The 22,620-nt window shown below is 36.2% G+C and overlaps 1 protein-coding gene across 8 annotated transcripts in view; it reads left to right on the top strand.

Moving 5' to 3' along the window:
- WDFY3 (WD repeat and FYVE domain containing 3) overlaps window positions 1-22,620 on the top strand; it is a 248,184-nt gene that overhangs the window by 179,974 nt on the left and 45,590 nt on the right. For all 8 annotated transcript variants that reach the window (XM_081056216.1, XM_081056218.1, XM_081056217.1 and 5 more), the window contains 10 exons: window positions 84-263; window positions 1,708-1,941; window positions 5,983-6,082; window positions 8,023-8,183; window positions 9,154-9,383; window positions 10,478-10,587; window positions 11,920-12,102; window positions 12,979-13,136; window positions 14,191-14,268; window positions 15,651-15,878. In XM_081056216.1, the coding sequence (XP_080912342.1) occupies window positions 84-263; window positions 1,708-1,941; window positions 5,983-6,082; window positions 8,023-8,183; window positions 9,154-9,383; window positions 10,478-10,587; window positions 11,920-12,102; window positions 12,979-13,136; window positions 14,191-14,268; window positions 15,651-15,878 (1,662 nt within the window). The remainder of the gene's footprint in view (window positions 1-83; window positions 264-1,707; window positions 1,942-5,982; window positions 6,083-8,022; window positions 8,184-9,153; window positions 9,384-10,477; window positions 10,588-11,919; window positions 12,103-12,978; window positions 13,137-14,190; window positions 14,269-15,650; window positions 15,879-22,620) is intronic.

The following is a 22,620-nucleotide window of genomic DNA, read 5'->3' as shown; positions in this document are numbered from 1 at the left end:
AATGAATGTAAAATTATTTTTAAATAATTTGTAGCAGTGTCAGTTTTTCTAACATGTTTTTTCTTTTCTTGTTCCTGTGATAGCCTTGGCAATCAGAAGAAGAGGGATCTTGGCTCCGAGAATATCCTGTGACCCTGATGCAGTTCTTTCGATACTTATATCACAACGTTCCAGACCTGGCCTCCATGTGGATGAGCCCTGATTTCCTGTGTGCATTAGCAGCCACCGTCTTCCCCTTCAACATTCGCCCTTACTCAGAGATGGTAGGAAAGGGGGAGGAAAATGTCAAACTGCAATTAGTCTGCTCCAATGGTTAGCAGACTTTTTATTTTTATTTTTATTTTTTTTGCCAATCTTTTAAGCTTTTTACCACTTTATAGTTTCATAACTTTCTACTTCACCACTTACATGAAAATCTGGTGTCTAGCTCCCCACACTCTCCTTCTGCTTTCCCCTAAAATAACAGTGAACTCAACTTCCTGTTCTTATTTACCATAGTCTTGTAAGTTCCATGTTAGTGATTTCCCTCCCCAAGTAGCTGTGGATCCATTTCTTATTTTATGTGATGACAGCTATGTAGTTGTGAAATGTTCTTTCCAGGTTACAAGAGTAGTCCAACCAAGTGTAGCTCTAGTTTATTTATCTCAAGAATTAGGCATTTCCTGAATTTAGTCTTTACAAATCAATATAGGATTGGTTGTCTTTATAAAAAATGTAATATACATATGTCTTTTTGTTCAGCTTTTTCTTCTTTTGATCAACTTTTATCATTCATATTTTGCACTAATTTAATTGAAAATTATTAGACTGTAGTCATGTATAGTATACATACTTCTTTTGTCCTTTAAAACAAGCACAAAAGCCAGTTATTTCTCCATAGTAATTCAGAATTTCATGATGTGTTTCCTCTTAGTTCCACCACTTACTCTAGGGCCTGGAATAAACTACCTTCTTCATACTAATTTTTCTTCATGTATAAAGGTGAAATAGTCATTCGAAAATTGTGGGACTTTTTAGGAGAAAGACAAGTATAACACATGACCTTAACACCCTGGCTTGTTTATAATTTTAAAATCCTCATTTTTGGTAATATAGACCTTAAGTAATACTTCAGTTTTGTTTTTTTTTAATGTCTTCTACTCCCTCTTTCTTTTTATGTTGGCTGAAATTTGGCACTGGTTTTATTTTTGTTTTGTTTGTTTAGTTTTTTGTGTGCTTTTTGTTTTGTTTTGTTTTTTGATTTTGTTTTGTTTTGTTTTGTTTTTACCTGCAAACATGGCTCAGCCGTTAGGTGCTACCCTTATGCCAGGGCTTTATCTGAAACTCTATGCCATTTGACTTCTCAGTAGGTATGTTTCAAATATGCAAATATATTTTTCTCATTTTATTATTTCATTTATTTTAAGTGCAATTATCCACAATAGAGATAAAATTCAGCATAAAACAGATAAATGGTTAGTGGCAAGTCAGCACTTTAGTATTAGAAAGAGCATGTGTTGAGTAACCCTGACTACAGTACCCAATTACTACCTTGAGAGGAGGGACCAAAGAAAGCAAAGTGAAATAATGTGTTGAATAGCTCAATAGGAGGTCAGTGTTGAAGGAAAATACTATGGCGGCTACAATTTGGTTTTTAGGAAACTTGGAAGTGAAAACACCACATGCAATTGAGCGTGACTAGCATGGATTTCCACTTAATTTTACTAGGTGACAGATCTGGATGATGAAGTTGGATCTCCAGCAGAAGAATTTAAAGCCTTTGCAGCAGACACAGGGATGAACAGAAGCCAGTCTGAGTACTGCAACGTGGGCGTCAAGACATACCTGACCAATCACCCAGCTAAAAAGTTCGTTTTTGACTTCATGCGGGTCTTAATAATAGACAACCTCTGTCTTACCCCTGCCAGCAAGCAGACTCCACTGATTGATCTTTTGTTGGAGGTAAAAACAGAGAAACTCGTGTACACCTGTTTTGCATTATTTTTATAATTAGAACTTTAATAACCAAGCCAGTTTTATGCCAGATACCTTTCAGATTTTTAATTCTTCTGGGTTGTATAGGTAGAACATATCATGGACCATGAGAATTTTTTATCGCCAATGTGCTTTATACCCTATCAATTTGTTTCTCTTTCCTTTCCTGAAAGCATGTCCCTAATTCAATCCTTCAGCACCCTTTCCCAAGACCATAAATCGACAAACTTGAAAGGGCCACATAGTAAATATTTTAAGCTTTGCAGATTATATGGTCTTTGTCACAGCTATTCAACTCTGCCATTGTAGCTAGAAAGCAGCCATAGACAGTATATAAACGAATCAACATGGCTGTGTGCCAGTAAAACTTTATCTCCAAAAACAGACATAGGCTGGATTTGGCCCACAGGCTAAGTGTGCCAGGGCTCACTGAAAATAACACATTTTATGAAAGATTCAATCCGTGCAGAGACTAACTTCTTTTCCCTCTGAGGAACTTCCTATGTACTCGTAGCAGTTTTGACACTACACCTGCACTTCCTCTGCACCCTCTAGTGGCTAATACAGTTAACTTTTTATTTGAAACCTTAAGACCACAGCAGATGTCTTTTTTATTCATGGGAAAATGTTTGGTCAATAAAAAGAAATCACTAATGTAATGTAGGTTCCAGTCATGTTAAGCATTTTAACTAGGACCACAATGTTTAATACTGGCAGAAAAATAGTCAGTTTCAACCATAATCCACATAGTAGAATTTATAAACATGCCTGGTAGAGCTTGTCCTCCTTGGAAACTTTAAAAATAAGAGAAAAGATGGCCAGTATCTTAGTGCATTAGGTAAGAATTTGAAGTGTTCTATGCAAAATGAAATGGTAATCAGAAAATAACAGAATAAAGTTCAGAAGAGATGTGTGTAAAAAAGCTTAACAGAGTCAGAAAACAAACTACACATATATGGAAGTTATGAGGTGAGTGTATATAACATTTTGAGTCTTGTAGGAAAGCTAATAGCCAATTAGTTAACCATAGGCAAATGATGTAGTTGTCTTTTATTTAGGTTTTCTGTATTGTTCAGTAGGGAAAGTTTGATATAACATGTATTAACCTTGAGGCAACCTTCTCATTGTTGTGGACACTTAATTTACCCCACAGTGGAATTATGTCTGATTGTAGTAGGGAGTCAGGGTAATGGGGTTATATTTCAGGGAGAAGCAGAGTGTCAAGATGGAAACTCCCAGATAGAGTATAAACCCCTTAAGTCAGGGACCAACTTTCATGTGTTCTTTCATCTCTCACAAAATTAACACAGTGCCATGGTGAGTTCTTTAAGTATTTTTGAATGATTTAACTATAAGTACGTCCCTGGCAGTTCCCGAAGATGTGATACCATCTAATAAAAAAAGATACAAAATTTGCTTTTAAAAAATTAACTTAATACTTTGAGGAACTTCAAATCTAATACACACATATAGAATACACATACAAAAAATATTGAGTGAAAATACTATTGCACTCCATGTCTTCATATGGTATAAAAAAATAAATTAGAAGCATATGGTTTTGGATGTTATGATTATGAAGTCTTTATCTCTGAAGAAGAGAATTGTCCTATATATTTACCATTTACCTATGTACATGTGGGAAGGGGTTTGAGACAACTGATTTCCAGTCTGATACACCCAAGCCAGGCCATCTTCGGTCGTAGAATTGTTGGAATCTCATCATAAGAGTACCTACTTACTTGATTATATCTGCAAAAGAATGTGTGAAATTAACTCTATTAGCACTCTATAAAAATAAGTGATTCCCATTCGTATAGACTGGCTTGAGTGTGACACAAGCCATATACAAGAGAGGCAGTGTGGTGCAATAGAAGGAGTATGGGTTTTTAAGTAGGAAATACCAGGTTTGAATTCTGGCCCTGTTGTTTATTCCATAAGCATTTTAATCTCACTGAGCTAAATTAATTCTTTGGGGACTGATATTATATTTTGTCTCTCCTTCATGATTATTGTGAGAGTTAAATATATGTCAGTCATCCAGCAAAAAACATTTTGAGAAATTGGATGTGTGCTGGTTATAGCTTTGTGACCTTGGCCAAGCTCAGTTCTCTTTACCCCTTACAGTTTGCCCATGTTTTAAATAGTATAAAAATAGAACCCGTCTCTTGTGAGAAGTAAATAAGATAATCATACATTTAAGATGCGTGACACAGGACCTGGCATGTAAGACTTACTCAAACAATTAAGTGGCCTGTGTCAGCTTCTACAAGGGTGTAGTCAGTCTTCCCCGAGCTCCCATTCACCGGTGTCCTCTCCTGTCACCACTAAGAACCTTATGGAGGGCCAAGTGCATAGGCTGCACATGAATACTACCTTGGCAGCAGGAGGAAAGTGCATGAGAACATATCACGAAGCATTTGTATATCACCTAAAGGAAAGATAAAGAAACTCAGGGGGCTCAGTCGGAGTGTGTGCCTGTCTGATACCCTAAACAATTTTCTGTCGTCTGAGGAGTTGACTACTCTATCCCAGCCATCTTCTAAAAGACTTCCCCATTCACATCAGAGTGAAACCTACCCTGGGTGACTGCAGGGCAGTAAACAAACCAAAAGAAAGTGGCAAAAGTGGGCAGAGAAAGCACTATATAAAATAACCGAGAGAAGCAGCACCCAGAGGAGTACAGCAGCTCAGAACCCTCCCCTTTAAGGCTCCAGCCCATTACAGACACCTTGAAATACCAAAGGCCGTTTCTGCCAGAGCCCCCATGCTCTCCCCAGGGCTGTGTGGCCTGTGCACATGAAGGTTCTGCATGTATCCCCGAGCCTCAAAAAGGAGCTTTTGATTCTCTAAGACTTTGTTGTTGAGTGGCTTCGCTGTTTTCCTGGGGAAGATGTATCTGACAGCCAGAGACCAGAGCAGGTCACAGTGCTTACTTCCCCTATCTTCATCCTGCCCCGAACTCATCCTGGTTGTCTGGTGGGCCGACCAGGTTTATCAGAAAGAATGATGAGGAGATTATAGCAGAATTGAACTTGTTATACATTTGTTAACTTTAAAATGGAGATTTTTAGTACGGCTGGAAGAATATGGTCTAGTAGGCAAGGCCACGAACTTTGGCCTCGAAGAAGTTGAGTTTTGAACCCTAGTTATGACTTGACTAAATGACATAACCTCTCTAAGCCTCAGTTACCTTATCTCTAAAATGGGCTGATGGTGTCTTCTTCCAAGAGATATTTCAGACTGAGAGAAGGTACATGTAAGCACTGTGTTTAGTATATAATAGTCATCCAATAAACATTTTTTAAAAACCGAGTGCTTTTGAGACAACTATGCGCACATTCATAATATCTTAAGTCCTTTAAAAGTTATACTGTGATAAATCTTTGCAAAAAACATTTGAACTCTGCAGTAAGAGCCAAAAACAACTGTAAATTCTGGGTCAGGATCACTGGTGTAACAATTCAGGGAGAGGAATCAGAGGATTAAATGCCTATGGTGACTGGACCAGCTTTAAATCCTTACAGAATAGTGTTGACTGATCAAGCTACTTCTCTATGTTCTGTGTTCTCTCTGTTTCTCAACTTTAAAATTTTGTCTAGTTAAGCTTTGATAAAACCTATTTATTATTATTTATCCTGTTAAACACCTTGAGTTACGATCGCGAATGAGCTTTATGATTTATTTTATCTGTATCTCATAAACTGCCAGATCTCTTTTGAAAGTGAGGTAGAATAATAGATTATCAAATATTTATTAAATACTTATAATGTTTAGAATACTATATTTGGAGAAATCGATTCAAAAGATGTTTTATTTTTGCTTCACATTGTTTTTAATTCTGTGGTCAGAAATATAAGAGTTTAAGAATATATATCGTCTCTAGCGTTATATTTTATTTACCAGTGAGTTATTTTTTAATCCTTTTCATATATTTAGTAATGTAATTATGGTTGAGCCCTTATCTTTTAGTTGGTTCTGTTTCTAATTCTAAATTTTATTGATTAGGCTTCCCCTGAAAGATCTACAAGAACTCAGCAAAAAGAGTTTCAGACTTATATTTTGGATAGTGTGATGGACCATTTGCTTGCAGCTGATGTATTATTGGGTAATACTGTTTTATTTTCACTTTAAAAATATCTGTAATCACTCTCCTTCTCTAAACCCCAAGTATATCTTCTTTTTAATAAGTTCATCTCTTTCCCTCTTTACTGTGCATTTTCCCTCTTGTTGGTATTTTTCTATAATGAGGAAAAGGCCCACCTCGCTGTTACCTTTGAATCTGGGATAAAGGTCAACAACAGAAGTACTTAGGTGCTTGTCCACATCTGTGCACTCTAGGGTGGCAGGAAAAGGGCAAGGAAAGAGACAAAATATTACATGAACTGTCATATGTTTATGAGTATAATACTTCTTTTAATTAACCTTTTCATTTGTAATATAGTTACAAATTGTAAATGTAGAGCTGCATGAATTTTCACCCACTCAACATGCTTGTATAAAACCACTCAGAAATGCATAACCAGCACCCCCAGAAACTCCCCTCCTACCCTGACCCAGTTAGGATGCACTACATCTTGTCCCAACTTCTAAAACAACAGATTTGTTTTGCCTGCTTTTGAACTTTTTGTAAATGGAATCATACAGCATGTCATCTTTTTTAGTCTAGCTTCTTATCCTCAACATTCTATTTGTGAGATTTATCCATGTTGCATATAGCAGTTCATTTATTTTCATCACTATGTAGTATTCCATCATCTGAAGATCTAAATTTATCCATTTTGCTAGCAATAGACATTTAGTAGTTTCCAGTTTGAGACAAAAATAACACTGGTGTAAACGTTCTTGTTCGTCTGGATCACATGCATGTACAATGATGAGACATAATCTTTTGAGTTTATACCTATGAGTGGAATTTCAGGGGTATGTATGTTATTCTTTTACATGGCTTCCAGGACATTAACTCAAAACACATAAAAATGTTTTTTCTGTATATATCTAGTTAGAGTAAAAATACAAAATTTGTATATATTTACAGTGGAGCTAACATTTATAAGTCAAACAATGATAGACTTTAAAGAAGAAGGAAATGTCATCATTTAGTATATTCGCTACTTGAGTTATTGATAATAATATTAATCATAAAACATCCGTACTATTAAATTATCTTTTCTTTTTGCAAAGTAAATTTGCCAGGAAATCTTTAGTGTTGTCTAAACATGCAACTCTCAGAGCATGGTGTTAGGTCAAACTTATGTATTTGTTTTTATCACTTGAGATACTGCTTATGTAGTATCACCTTACTACCATAAAGACACAAAAGGAAGAGTTCTGCGTGATGGAGTAATTTAGAGTTAGGTTATAAGTTGATTACTGCAATATGATTACTGCAATAATCACAGTTAGCTCCAGAATATCTAGAAAAGAGGAGCTTAAGAGGCGGCACTCTGGTGAGGAGAAGAGCTAGGGCGATTAGTGTTCACGGTACAGAACAAGGACCCTGAAGACATTGGGGTAGCTTTTTAATGAGAGACAGTGCCAAGGGGGTGAAAGGCAGCCCCTTGGCACCACCACACTGATTATGCTTTATTTTTCACAATTCTGAACCTCTCTTCTGCCTGTATTGCTTTATCACTATTAAAGATTTACTGCAAAATCAAGAGTTTTGTTTGATGGTTTGTTTTACCGTTTATTAGTTACACAGGATCAGTTTGCAGCTAATAAACTGATTTAAGCTTTCTCTCAAATGGAGCTCACCTGTCACTGACAGTTGCAGCGGAAGAACTGTTTTCTTATCACAGGCTGTCTTAAGGCAGAAAGATTTCACAATCTCAGTCTATAACATTTTTATCCTGAAGAAGTTATTCCGACATTTATCATGATTTTTAGCCGTTAATATCATTTTCTCATTTTCTTACGGTAAATAAGAGTAGTGATGTTGTTTCTGAATATCGTAGATGTGCTCAGTTTGCCTGATATGTGTGAAGATCTGGTCCTGTGCTGGTAGTTACCAATTTTCTTAGACATCTTTTTCCTGCTGGAATTTAGGGGAAGATGCCTCTCTACCTATTACCAGTGGAGGAAGCTACCAGGTATTGGTGAACAATGTGTTTTATTTCACACAACGTGTGGTGGACAAGCTTTGGCAAGGCATGTTCAACAAAGAATCTAAACTTCTTATAGATTTTATAATTCAACTAATTGCACAGGTAATCCATTGTCACTGTTGTTGTAGAGTACGTGTTTTCTCATTGAAAAACTTTGCCTAAGATGTCAGAATTGTTGGAAATAAGTGTAAGTAATAAGATAATGAATGTGAACATTCGTGTAAAGCGCAGCATGTTTAAAAGGGAAGAAAACATGTCGAGTTGTAACCCTTTCTCCCTTGCCCACGGCGCCTGCGTCCTTTGTGAAGGTGCCTATTCCCTCAAGCTGTGGGCTATCACTGATCCGCCCATTGGTGTCGCTTTTTGCTATCTAGATAGCCTCCTTTGGCTATAAATAATTTAAGTTAATATGATTCGATAGGTTTTTACAGTACATCAGTGTGTCAAGACTAACCGAGCATGAAGAGTTGGTATTAAAGGAATAGTCTCTTCCTGTAATTGAATCTTCACAAGGCCCATTGTACTGCTTGTTCCTTTGAAGATGTCATTTTCATGTGTGTGGGTCATACCTTTGACTAAGGAATATTGGCCCAATTTGGCACAAGTGATTAGTATGACTCAATACATAATGTAGAAAGTAGGAAATACTATTATCCTGTTTTGTTAGTTTAGGGTGCATAGGGTCTTTCAGATCACCTCAGAATTTTTTAAGAGATGAATTTCTATCTAAGCCAAAAAGTTCTGAAGTGAGGGGATGAAACTAAAATGTCACAAGAGGTTTTTACTAACAGTTAGGTGATTTTTTTTCAGTATTTTTGAGTAGAGGTCATTCAGCCTGACAAAGCCTGTGTGTTAGGAGACTCCCCAGATGGCACTTCCTCATGTTCTCGGGGAGGCTGCTCTGCCCCACAGTGTTGGAGCTTTGTCTTTTTTACCTTAGCACCCTTAGCTTAGCACTACTTAGCTTGCCATCTGGTACATAATAAACTTAATAAATGTTCATGTGTGAATGATAAGCAGATCTTTTTTTTTTTGTCCATTTTACTAAATAAAATATCTTTCATATCTTTAGTCAAAAAGAAGATCACAGGGGTTGTCACTGGATGCGGTTTATCACTGCCTCAATAGGACCATCTTGTACCAGTTCTCACGGGCACACAAAACAGTTCCACAGCAAGTAGCTCTCCTTGATTCGCTCAGGGTCCTGACTGTAAACAGGAACTTGATCCTGGGACCGGGGAACCATGACCAAGAATTCATTAGCTGTCTGGCTCACTGCCTTATTAATCTGCATGTTGGAAGGTAACTCCTTTAGGTTCTGTTTGCTACCTTGAATTTGTTTTTGATGTTATTCCACCGGACTCTTTGTTCTGAGTTTTTGATAGCAGCATTTCTTTTTCCTTTCATCTCAGATTTATTTAAAGCTTCATGCAAAAAGTCAATGACAAGTGTTGCATTTTTGCAGTGAAAGAATGAGTATTTTTCCTTAAATTCTGTATCTTTAAATTTTTCATTAATCACCATATGTCCCACACATAATTTCTTAAATTGAATAGAATGCACATTGTTAGAGGTTAAGAGGGATAAAAAGAAAAGAATGCAATAAATAAATACAACAGTATATGTAAAATGGGCGAAATTAATATTTTCCCATTGACTGCTTTGACAGTTGTTATTTTTTTAGTGTCTGCTGGGGGCCAGGCATTAAATTGGAAACTGGAATGTGAGCAGGAAAGGCCTGTGGCAGGGTCACGGAGCACATAATCTAGGAGAGAGGACAGATAACTAAGCAAGACCACCAGTCAGGTGTGCTGAGTGCTCTGCCAGAAGCAAGGTGCTTCCTAACCTGGAAGAAACTCCTGCTGAGTTGCATCTTGAACCTGGTTGAGGAGGTGGTTAACTCTCCAAAGAGGATGGGGAGGAGTGATGTAGGAAGAAAGAGACATCTATGTGATTGCTCGGAGGGAAGAAAGCATATGACACATTTGGGAAACGCAAGTATTTCACTGCTACTGAGCAAAGAGTGGTGAGATAAGAGATGGAGAGGGGCCAGGGGCACAGGCATATGAGGAGAATGTTCTTAAGTGAACTTTTTTATAATTTTTAGGTAAAAATGTTAATAGTGATCAAAAAGCATCTTAAATATTAAGATGCTCATCTTTATGCTGTAGTTTAGTTTAATTACATGTAGTCAAGTGGATGTGTGAGGTTACCCCTTAAAAATGGCATGTTCATGATAAACTAGATGTTCTATTTTGTACAATTATGTCTGCTAATTATGGAACTTTGTAATAGAGCCAGCATTTTACTTGTGTCTGCAGAGTAATACTTTGTTATTATAGTTTTTAGCCACAATCATTTCCTTTATGTAGTTTAAACTGACTTTAATTTTCCAGCAACGTGGATGGATTTGGACTGGAGGCAGAAGCCCGCATGACTACATGGCACATTATGATCCCCTCTGACATTGAACCGGATGGTGGTTACAGCCAAGATATTAGTGAAGGTAATTACCTCAGTTTTTTCCCCTTTCCTGCTCACTCATTAACTTCCAACGTTAACAACCAATTTCCCAGTAGGGCACACCTGTACATACACTGCTATGCACACTGACATATACCAGTATGCCAGCTATCCATATTCTTAGATGCTAAGATGGGAAAACCACTAACCACTGATATTGCTAGACCTGTCCATTTCGTAGTAACATCAGGCAACTTGATGATGTTTACATTTACAGGTAGTACTGCAAATACAAACTTGGTACTTACCATAAAGAGAGCTGTCTATTGGTAGCATTAGGCATACCATATTAGAGGCAAACATTGCTTGAATCAGGTTATAAGTACTACCATTTTTATTTTTTCTCTTTTTTTAATTTAGTTTTCCCACTGATTTTATGTTTTATGCATGAAAGTCTGAGTGGATTGATTTCTTATTTCCACATTTTTTGGTAAAAAAGGTTAGGTAGTTATGGTAGTATTTGTCTCCCCAACAATACAGTGTGGTAGTTTTGCATATGATTTTATCCTTTGGAAGTCCATCATTCATTCTTTTAGTCATCTGCACATTAACTTACGCTTTCTTCTTTCACCAAAAGTTCTTGAACCCCAGACACTGAGGATGAGGACACAGTGATTGTTTTCACCCCCTCCCCTTTGGCCACCCCCACCCTCCCAGCCCCCAGCCCCACGTCCCACAAGGAGCTGACGGTTTAGAACTTTGGTTCTCAAAGCAAGGCTCTCAGACTAGCAACATCAGCATCATTTGGGAACTTGTTAGAGAAGCAGATTCTCTGGCCCCACTCAGATTACTGAAACTCTGACTGTGGAGACCAGCAGTCAGCAGACCTCCAGGTGATTCTGATGCTTGCTAAAGTTGACAGCTTTAGAGCCAGAATTAGACAAATTATTAATAGCAAGGAATCCAAAGTAAGAGGAATTTAATAATAAAAACTTTTTAAAAATATTTTGTTTATTATTTCTTTCAAGAACAATTTAATTTTGAACTTACTTTAAATATTGAAACCTAAAAATGTTGAAATAGGGATATGTTCCTTTATAGAGAAGAAGCTAAACAATGAAACATGTATGTGGTTTCCAATTTTATAAATAAAAATGCAGTCTTTTTGCATGAATATAAAGTTTCTTTTAAGTTTTCCAAGTAGCCAACCACATTTTTGGTTATCTGAATAATCCTTTTTACTGATCTAGAAATGATGTGAAGCATTTTTTTGACAATTAAGTACTGTAGTTGAAATTCTTAAGATATAAAGCATGAAGAAAAATGCTAACTTTGTATCGTGTTTTTTGATCAGTTGCTGTTTTTCATTTCCCAGGGCGTCAGCTTCTCATAAAAGCTGTCAACAGAGTTTGGACTGAATTGATGCACAGTAAGAAACAAGCGCTGGAAGAGCTTTTCAAAGTCACTCTACCTGTGAATGAAAGGGGCCACGTAGACATAGCTATAGCAAGGCCACTCATTGAAGAAGCTGGTTTGAAGTGCTGGCAGAATCATTTGGGTAAGGAAGTTTACAGAGATAGTGTCACCAAGAGATTTGCACATGGCTATTGTATATGGGTACGCCTTAGATATGTAATTAAAACTTTCCCTGAAGGGTACTATGACAGCAGTATAAATAAAAAATCAGTAGCGTGTAACCCAATATAGAATGATTATGCTAAGATTTAGCTTTTCGTCTCTCTCTTTCTCTCTCCCTCTCTCTTTTTTATATCAAAGATGTGTTATACATTAGGCATCTATGAGATTGGAAGATAATGCATCACTCACAGCTTTAGTATGGTCACCGTCCTGGCTTTGAGTCCACAATGCCCTGTCTATAATTCTAAAGTTCAGAAAGCCCTGAAAACCTAAGGTTTTTAAATTAATTTGGTCCACAAACTCACTTGTAGCAAAACCTAACCTACGTTTTTCCTACTTGGTATGAATATTCACACATTTTGCTACAGAAATATTAATGTGTTGAAGTATGGTTATCACAGTAAACATTATGGCAGTATTGTGTAATATGTACTCTATGCACCATATTGCCTTTTTAAAATTCAAAACATTCTAAATTCCAAAGCATACCCAGCACCAAAGATTTCAGATAGGGGATTGTGAATTAACAAAGAAATGGATTTTGTTAATTTGCATATTACTGCAGAGCTGTGACATTTCAACCACATATAATTAAAACCAGTATAATAATTGTTAAGTGGCTGTCTTTATACAAGGTCACCAATAAGTAAATATGTATTACAGAATGTCTGTAGCGTAATCTGCTTTTGATAACTACAGAATTGTGGTTTGTCACCATGATGAAAAAGTATTAAAAGTAAGACTAATAAACACATGGAGAAATTAATTGTTAAGTAATCTGATTTTAATTTCATAGCCCATGAAAAGAAATGCATAAGCCGAGGAGAAGCGTTAGTGCCCACCACTCAATCCAAGCTGTCCCGCGTCAGCAGTGGCTTTGGTCTTTCCAAGTTAACAGGATCGAGAAGGAATCGAAAGGAAAGTGGTCTTAATAAACACAGTCTTTCTACCCAGGTACATTATTTAGTTTCATTGGTGATATTATTATAAATTTATATTTCAGGGGTTAGTTGTAGTGTTTTATATAATACACTTACTGTGATAAGCATATGATTTGAAATGGAACCTTTTCTGCATTTTTGCTTTAGAAAAGAGATATAACCCAGATTATGGGAACTTCTCCCATTTTATTATGCAAAAATTGCATCGAATGTTTCGTATTTACATTCATTTCATAACTACACATAAGGTGAGATTCAGATCTTGACATATAATTATTCCAAACTTTCAATAATTTTGTTATTGAGAATTTTATAAATTCTAAAGCAATAGCAGAAAATGACTTTTTAAAAAAAATAATTTTATTGTATATACCTGCGATTGATTTTTTTTTTTTTTAATTTGTCTGCCTCCGGTATTAATTTCTTCCTCATCATACTTCCTTTGCCATCCCAGAATCTTAGTGGCAGCTGGGAAAAGGGTCTGAAAAAAACAATGTGTCAGTCATTCCATGTGTCAGGTTGGGTTCTCCAGGAAGCATACTATGAGATGGAGTTTAGTGTGCAGGATGTTTATTAGCGGTGCACTTGTGGTCAGTACCTGTGGAAGAAGGAAGCAGCGTTGGTCACAGAGAAATATCAGGCTACAGTGCAGGTCCACGACAGACTCAGCCTACAAAATGGCCTGTCACAGTTGACCCGTACTGAGCTGTAATGGCTGAGCCTACTTACCCCAAATCAGCCAGTCACTGGACATGGGATGCCCCGATAGCTCTCTGCAGCTGAAGTGGTCCCTGCGGGTGCTGACGGCATCCCCAGAGCCTGGACAGCAAGCCCTTCCTTGAAGGGCCATTGGGGTAGGGGAGTGAAGGGGGAGAGTTTCTGTGTCCAGTACACAAGCCTCCATTAATTTCATCATAAAATTAATCTTCAGTGTTTTTGGTGTTTCTTTGTAATGGCGTTTTTAACAGAATTTTAACTAATTGTGCAGCATTAATTTCAAGACTAGTTAACTTATTTTTTCCAGGTGATCCAAGAAATATTAAGCCTCTTTTTCCATCCATTCTTAGGAGATTTCTCAGTGGATGTTTACACATATTGCTGTTGTTCGTGACTTAGTAGACACACAATATAAGGAACATCAGGAGGTAAGAATTCATAATCACAGTAATGGTGTGTTTTGCGTTCCTTGAGTAGGATAGGATTCTGTTTCTCCTGATACCTTCCTACCCATTTTAAAGGTAAGTTGCTGGACCACATTCATCATTAGATGATAATTTTAATTATTCCCTGCCAACAGCTACTTTGACCACTAGTTTTATGATAGAAAAATTTGACTTTCTTATAGGCAAACGTTTAAAAAGCAACAAATTAGAAATTAGCATGGCTGAATCCTGCTAACGCTGAAGTACTGACCTACTTCAGTTTTTGTTCCTAATAAACATTAAAATATAATACAGATCGCTGTCTTTCAGACTTATTAAGGAAATTGTGAACATATGCCTCAAAGTCTCTGAGAAGTCTCTTAAAATTCTAAAACAGTAAAAAACTAAAAGTTTTTTTAATTACCGGTTCTTGGTGATTATGTCATTGCTGGTGCTTGGTGATTAAAAAATAAATTCAGTGAAAGCTTTTTTGTGAATTTGTTGTTATTCAACAACTTATCCTAAATATTCTGTTTCCAAAATAACCATTTAAAGTCTATTGATAATTTCTGAATGATAAACGTCTAATAATTTATGGGCATAACAGTAGGTTAGTTATTACAGTGAATTCCTCTGCTCCCCACCCCCAAGAACACATAAGTACTACTATTATGTCCTGTAATTTCATGATTATTCATTCAGTAATCTTTACTATTAGTTACATAAAGCAATGTTTATTCTTAGACTTAAGTTGTGTACTTATATTCCATAAATTGTTAGAGAACTTAGTTCTAATCATCTACTGTTAAAAATTTATATACAAATGTCAAGTTCCCTATCAGAGCTGCATGTTTATATTCTTTACCTAAAATCTTTAGAAAAGTTACAAAGATTGCCAGTAATCTAGTGTGTTGGCAGTATTTTTTGATCTGATTTCCTATATTTTCTCTTATGTTCTGGTAGCTGTTTTACAGTTTTGGGATGAGAGGGCAATTCATACTTAAATTGCTATGTTTATTTATCGATTCACACTGGACTAACCATTTCAATATACAAGTATTTCCAAAAGTAATATTACCGTCTTTGTTGTGCACTAGTAACTCAGTTCCTTCAACTCTCTTCAACTGTACTGCACACTTTACCCTATAAATGCCTGTCATTTACTTGGTGGTAAATTAATCACCTTGCACCACCACAAAATCGCTACTTTTTCACAAAGCTGGTACCTTACTTTAACCATAAATAAGTGTAATTTTACTTTTATAATATTGACTGAAATAATAAGGATTCTGTTTTCAGATATTAACTTGGTTTTAAGTTCTTCGTAGACTTTTAATTGTTACTCCTGCTTTTGTTTGAAAACCCAACCTGGACTCTACCACTAGCGTCAGCAGAATGCCTTGAAGTACGTGACAGAAGAATGGTGCCAAATCGAGTATGAACTGTTGCGGGAGCGAGGATTGTGGGGTCCCCCCATCGGTTCCCATCTAGACAAATGGATGTTGGAAATGACAGAAGGGCCCTGCAGAATGAGAAAGAAAATGGTGCGAAATGACATGTTTTATAACCATTACCCTTATGTGCCAGAAACAGAACAAGAGACAAATGTGGCGGTGAGTATGCAGAATTAAATATTTGTAATGGCTCTTTGAAGTTTTCATCCTTTTTGTAAGCATTTTTCCTTATTAGGTCAATTACCTAAAATTTTGAAAATGTAATGTACTATATTAAATTAATGTGAGGGTGGTAGCAGGGGAATGAAAAGAAGCAACAGTGGCACAGGGAGACATCATAGCGAAGTGGGTTAGATTGCAGACTCTAGAGCCAGACAACCTGGATTAAAACCTGCCTCTGCCACTATTCTAGCTGGCTGATCTAGTACAGGTCATCAGACCTCTTTAGGTTTCTGTTTCCTTTTGCCTAAAATGGAGAAAATCCTGCTTCCACCTCAAAAGGTGGATAGCTCCCTAAAGTCCGTTCTAAAAGGTGTTAGGAGGATTGAGTTAGTTAAAATTAGTAAAGTACTTAGAATAGTGTCTGACAAAATAAACACTACATGAGTGTTAAGTCAATAAAATGAATATTGGCACTAAACAATATTCTTTGAAGAAATATAAAGAACAGTAGCCTTAACATATAGATCTTTCCATTTATGTTAGGAAAGTTCATCACCAACTCCATGGGCTCAAAATAAACATTTGCCCTTAAGTTCCTTTTCGTTCAGACAAGTTACCCTTCCCAAAGCCTTCATTCAGGATTTTGAATAAGACCAAAAAACTGTCTTTTTTTCTAAGTTGATAATGGTCCAGGAATCGTGTGTGTTTAAGTCTAGGAAAATAGTCTTTTCCAATAAAGTCACTACAAATTTAAGAAGAGAAAACAGAGGAGTATAACATCCACTGAATTCAATTCTGAAAATCTTCATAGAATTCCTAAATAATAATTCAACACTTCAGAGTCCAGAAATAATCCTTTGCCTCCAAAATGAAGAATGTTTTTCTCTTTAGATACTCACTTTTGTCATGGAATCACAGCTCTCGGAATTGGAAGGAAATTTCACAGATAATCTTATCCAGCCTCCAAATACTATCATTTCAATGTGAACTCAATTATAAAAATATTATTTGTGAAGCATTTTACTTTATTTGTACCGTGTCTTCACAACGCGGTGTGTATTTTATACTTACAGCACCTCTCATTCAGATTAGCCGCATTTCCCGTGCTCAGTAGCCACATATAGATAGTGGCTATTGTAATGAGCGGGCCAGCTCTGGAGAACCCTGGACTGTTAGACTAGTGTTTCATGATATTTTTAAAAAACGTATACCCTTTGTGATAAACATAAAGTTCTCATGCCCTCCTTTAATGTCATTTAAATTTTCAAAAAACAGAATGACTTTTTAAAAAGATAACATAGACAACTATATTGTAAGATTGTCTCCCTCCTCAAGGATCTCACTGCCCAATGTTTAACTGATCCCTGAACAGAACGATTGCTATCTCTCAAAGGGATGTGTTCCATATTTTGTTTCACCCTGCTTTTTAGCTGCCTCTAAAATGAATCTAATGTAACTCTTATCCCCAATTAGAAAGTCATATCGCTGCAAAGGATCATCCACTGAAGAACATACTAGGTTTGTTCTTCTTGACTAATTTGGTTAATGGGACTTTAGAATCTAAGACGTCATAAAGTCCAACCACTCGCCCAGTGTAGAGGTTTCGTTATATTTTATTTAAAATTTAATTTCAAAACTCTTCGTGATTTAAGTACTTTCACATTCTTAATTTTGTATTTGATTCTCTCAACAACTGAAGACGCTAAGATTTATAAAGGAGACTTGGAATATGGGTCTTCTAATGAGTAGTTCAGATCATGCAATGTGGGCCGACCTGCATGGTTCCAGTTCCTCTTTTTCTTTCTCCGTCCAAACCCTGGCTCCATTTTCTAGTATTCATTGATTCCACCTCTGTCCTGGAATGCAGATTGTAGACCTGCTAATATATAATTATCTAAGATTGTTCAAGATAGCTCCCTAAAGTCCGTTCTAAATTTTGTCAACAATGCCATAGTTGGTACAGCTGTACCTTAAAATACTGTAATTTCTATTACTTGCACATTACATAAGAAAATTAATCCACCCATATTTTGGTAGCCTTTTATTAGCATCTACTTTTGTCAGAGCAAACCAGCAACACAATCTCTACTTCTTAATCTGTTTCTCTAAAATAATAACCGACTAAGAATGTAAGCCTGTAGTGGTTTGATAAAATATTTCTTCTTGAGTCAACACTCATTTAATTTGAATTCATTCAAGAATACTAAAACATTAGATAAATATGCTCTCCTAAATGTGTGACAAACTCATTGTTTTTGTTTAACTGAGGCATATACTTTTTGAGTTACATACCCATAATATTTGTATCTTATTTACTTCTTTCCTCCTTTATAACAGTGTCGTTTGTTTTACAGAAGTATATTTAAATTTCTAAATAAAAACAAAATAACCTGTAGAGAGGTCACACTTACAACCTTCGCATCATTAACATTTTACCTCAGCAAAGGAATTCACCAGCCTGTGAAGTCTGAACAGCCCCGCTCAGAAATATTAGGTTGGTGCAAAAGTAATTGCAGTTTTTGCAATTTTTTTAACCTTTTAAACTACAGTTACTTTTGCACCAACCTAATAAGCATATACCATCTGGAACTTAATTTTTAAGCAAATGGGTTACTTATTGGGAAATATAGGGCAGTCAGGAAACGCTGGAGATATGTTTACAAAATAGAAAAGAGTGACTGGATGGGGAGATGGTTATAGAATGTGGAATTCATGCTGCTTAGTTCATGCACAAGTCAAGGTTCATACGCTATGATGAACTTTTCTGAATGAATAATTATTTGGGTTTTGCTAGTCCAAAATTTTTTGTAAAGTTGAAATGCCATTATTAAATATCCACTTTTGCTTTATGGAATATGCAATCTGGCCATGTTGACAGCAAAGAAATTCCAAAAACTAGAAGCAGCTGCTATCTCACTGACTTCTATCATGAAATCAAAAAAGGAGAGTTAATACTTAAAAAGCACAGTGAGCTCAGTGCTCTGCAGAGTTTACTGCAGTTTCCTTTACATCTCATTATTGCCCTCTGAGGTATATAGTCCATTGTATTATCCCAAAGTTACAGATGAGGAATAGAAACCTAGAAAAGTTACAGAGCCCCTCCTAGGTCACAGCTCCTAAGCAGTGGAGTGATACATAATGGGTATAGGTTGACAGTGCTTCTGAAGTTGAATTATTTTTGGAATAGAAAAGATTCTGATGCTTGGTGGTTTTGTGACATCCACAGACAGTCAATTTCTTCCAGAAACCCTATGTGAGGTTTTGTCTTGCTAATGCTAACAGAGCACCTAGAATTGAATAAATGTTGAGTGAATGGGCTACCAGCCTTCTCTCTTCCTAAGTCCTAGATTTTATCCATTGCCATAGAATTCTATAGAATTTTCCTTATTCTGAAATTTTTTCACTAAAAAGGGGTAGACCCAGATTTAATTGGACCTGAAGTTTACACAACTTGGGGAAGGGCTCTATAAGAAAAAGCGTAAACAATTATGAGTACAAAATTACTAGGCCCCTCTTACAGGATTTCGAAAGGATTCCATGGAAAGAGAGCCCTCTTGAATTTTAAGCAAATCCACCTCTGTCCTGAACAAATTAAATTTTGCCTCCCAGAGGTGGAGCTCAATCACTTCTTCTCTTTCATTTCCCATAAACGTGTTGCTCTCCTTGCATTCATGTTTACAGAATATAGTCGGTACTTTTTGCGATACATCGGGTATGTGCCAACCTAAATATTGCTTTTTGAAGCCTCACGATAGGTAAGCAGGCTTTACCTAAACCAAGAGCCAATGGTTTGATTGTCTGCCTTATTAAGAATAATTATTGTGTCTTAAGTAACATTACTTAAATAATCGTGTTGCTTAAGCTGAATCTTTGATGTGTTAGAAATGAATCAAGTGATTTTTCTTAGTTGTTAAAATTTTATTTCTCAAACCTTGATAATATTGCATATGTATAAAAAACAACTTGCCTATTATTCTGTTTTGAACTTTATTTCTTGATTTTTAATTTGACGTTTGTTTATAGAAGATAGAACATATTTTAGTGTTTTGTTTGCCACAGACTTAAAAGCTTTGAAAGTTTCTCAACTAAAATTATTTCAATAAAAGCAACAGTAATAATAATTATGTCCTGAGAAAATTTGATACATGCAGAAAATTCTGTGTTCTCACATGAAAATAATTTATCTTTTGCACAGTGACTTTCCTTGGGTGGTAATTTTCATAACTGAAACTGCTAATCTAAATTGCTCTGTAATTCTATATTTTAAGTGGTAATATGAATTACAGATAGGGTTAAGATGTGAGCCTAGGGTATGATGAAAATAGAAAATCTGGTTATGCTTTGTTTTTTAAGATCCAGTCAGAGAATTTTTTTTTTTTTTATTTTATTGTGGAACAGCATGTTTTTTCAGGGCCCATCAGCTCCAAGTCGTTGTCCTTCCATCTAGTTGTGGAGGGCTTAGCTCAGCTCCAAGTCCAGTGACCGTTTTCAATCTTGCGTTGCCGGGGGCACAGCCCACCATCCCATGCAGGAATTGAACCAGCAACCTTGTTGTTGAAAGCTCACGCTCTAACCAACTGAGCCATCCGGACACCCCTCCAGAAACTCAGCAGCAGCTCGTTGTCTTTAATCTAGTTGTGAAGGGCGCAGCTCACTGGCCCACGTGGGAATTGAACCAGCAACCCTGTCATTCAGAGCTCTCGCTGTAACCAACTGAGCCAGCTAGCCGCCCCAAAATCTGGTTGTTTTTAAGCTGTTGTCTCATTATTCTGAATCCTCTGGAAGGAAAATAAGATTACACATTTTGCCATTTAAAAAATATATATTTAAATACCAAAACTAGGTTTCAATTCTGTAACCCCTTTGTTTTCACAGAGTAATAATCTCAAACATCATTGTAAATTCTTTGTAAATATCATTGGGGTAAAAACCTCGGTGTCTACCTATTAATGTTGGGCTGCTTGAGGCAAAAGGATAAACTTACAGGAAGGTTCCTTTTAACGAGTCTCTTGTGGCTGCCTCCACATATATTTTTATATAATGTATAGATGTCACAGGACTCAGAAAGTAAGCAGTTCATTTGGGAAATTCTTTTGCCACTAGCACTATAGAAAAATTGGAAGTAAAGAAACTAAAACAACTATTTTCTAGAAGTTTCGACTTTGAAAACAGATTTCTATGTAAACATAATTAAAACAAAAATTTATAAAAAAAAATTTTAAATAAAAGAGATCTGTGGTAAGACTAAAATTATTGGTATAACATATATCTTAACTATTGAATGCTCTGTCTTTTCAAGCAAATGTGTGTTAAACCAGCAGCACTATCCTATATACTGCAGAGAAAATGAATGAGTGCACAAGTTAGACCCTGCCCACAATCTGAGTGGGAATGTATAGTGGACGTCAGAGTTGGGTTTGACAATAGTAATTCGTCCATTTTGCTATATTGGATTTACCACGTGTCTATCCATCTTTCTATCTTGTTTTTTTTTATGGATTTCCAAGTAAGTTGTAGAATCAGTACCCTTCACCCCTAAACACTTATACATGCATATCAATAATTACATTTCAGTATTTGTTTATAATTTTTTTATATTGACATTGAAACACACAAGTCTTAAGTGTACCATTCAGTGAGTTTTAACAAATGTGTCATATATGCTCGTGTAACCCAAGCTCTTATCAAGATAGAGAACATGCATGTATATTTTAAAGATTATTCTTCAATATGAGGTGCGCTTTTGAAAGTGTACTTTGAAAAAGAATGGTTTACTAAAACCATGTGAAGTATTAGAAAGTATTCCCAGTAGTTCTGTGTTTGTTTTGCCTAAGGAAGCACACATCAGTGAAAGCATTTTTCTTGCTCATGTTTACGGTAGGGAACGATACTAGAAGTCATCTCCAGACATATACCGTGAAAAGGAAGGAAAATTGGAAGTAGTTCTTGGGTGCATTATTGTCTGTCTGTAGCTATCTGTGTGTTTACCTGCATAAGCCACACACTACAGTTCAACAGAAATTTCCTTCTTGTTTATCAGGATTTTATTCTGAGAATAAAATATAAAGCAACCACCTAATTCTTTAAAAAGTGCTCTTTACGAAAACTTTTGGTTTGGAGGCTGATGATCCATTGCACCTTCTGCTTTCAGCTTTTCTGGGGTTATAGCTGTGAAAAGAGAGAGAAGGAAGTGGGGCCTTTGACTTTTAAGGATTTGTTTTAACTAACAAGCACTTACCGTGTTTCCCCGAAAATAAGACCTAACCGGAAAAGAAGCCCTAGCATGATTTTTCAGGATGACATCCCCTGAACATAAGCCCTAATGCATCTTTTGGAGCAAAAATTAATGTGAGACCCTGTCTTTTTTTCGGGGAAATGCAGTAATTATTTCTGAGGTATGGGGTATTGTAGATAATTGTTAAACCAGTTGCTCCTGTTATTAATATAAAACAGACCTGCGGGATAAACACAGTGAATGATAGGCGGAAGATAATAGTTAGCATTCAGTTCTATTACCCAGTTTTTTTTCTTTTGAAGCCATATAAAGAGTTGCCTATAAATCATCCACGACAGTGGCAGCCTGTGCTATAGTTGTGTCTGTGTGATTTTTAAGTTTGCCCTGTTCAGTAGCCTTGAGCATTTTAGTGTATTTAAGTTTTACTTTAAAACTGCTTTTGATAATTGAGAAAATAATCACAAGATACCGAGTGATTATTTCAAGCAACTTAGGATATCATGT

This window comes from Rhinolophus hipposideros (genome assembly GCF_964194185.1).
Source record: "Rhinolophus hipposideros genome assembly, chromosome: 1".
Taxonomy (NCBI): domain Eukaryota; kingdom Metazoa; phylum Chordata; class Mammalia; order Chiroptera; family Rhinolophidae; genus Rhinolophus; species Rhinolophus hipposideros.
The sequence above is the reverse complement of the archived record's forward strand: the minus strand, read 5'-3'. Positions and strand labels throughout refer to the sequence as shown.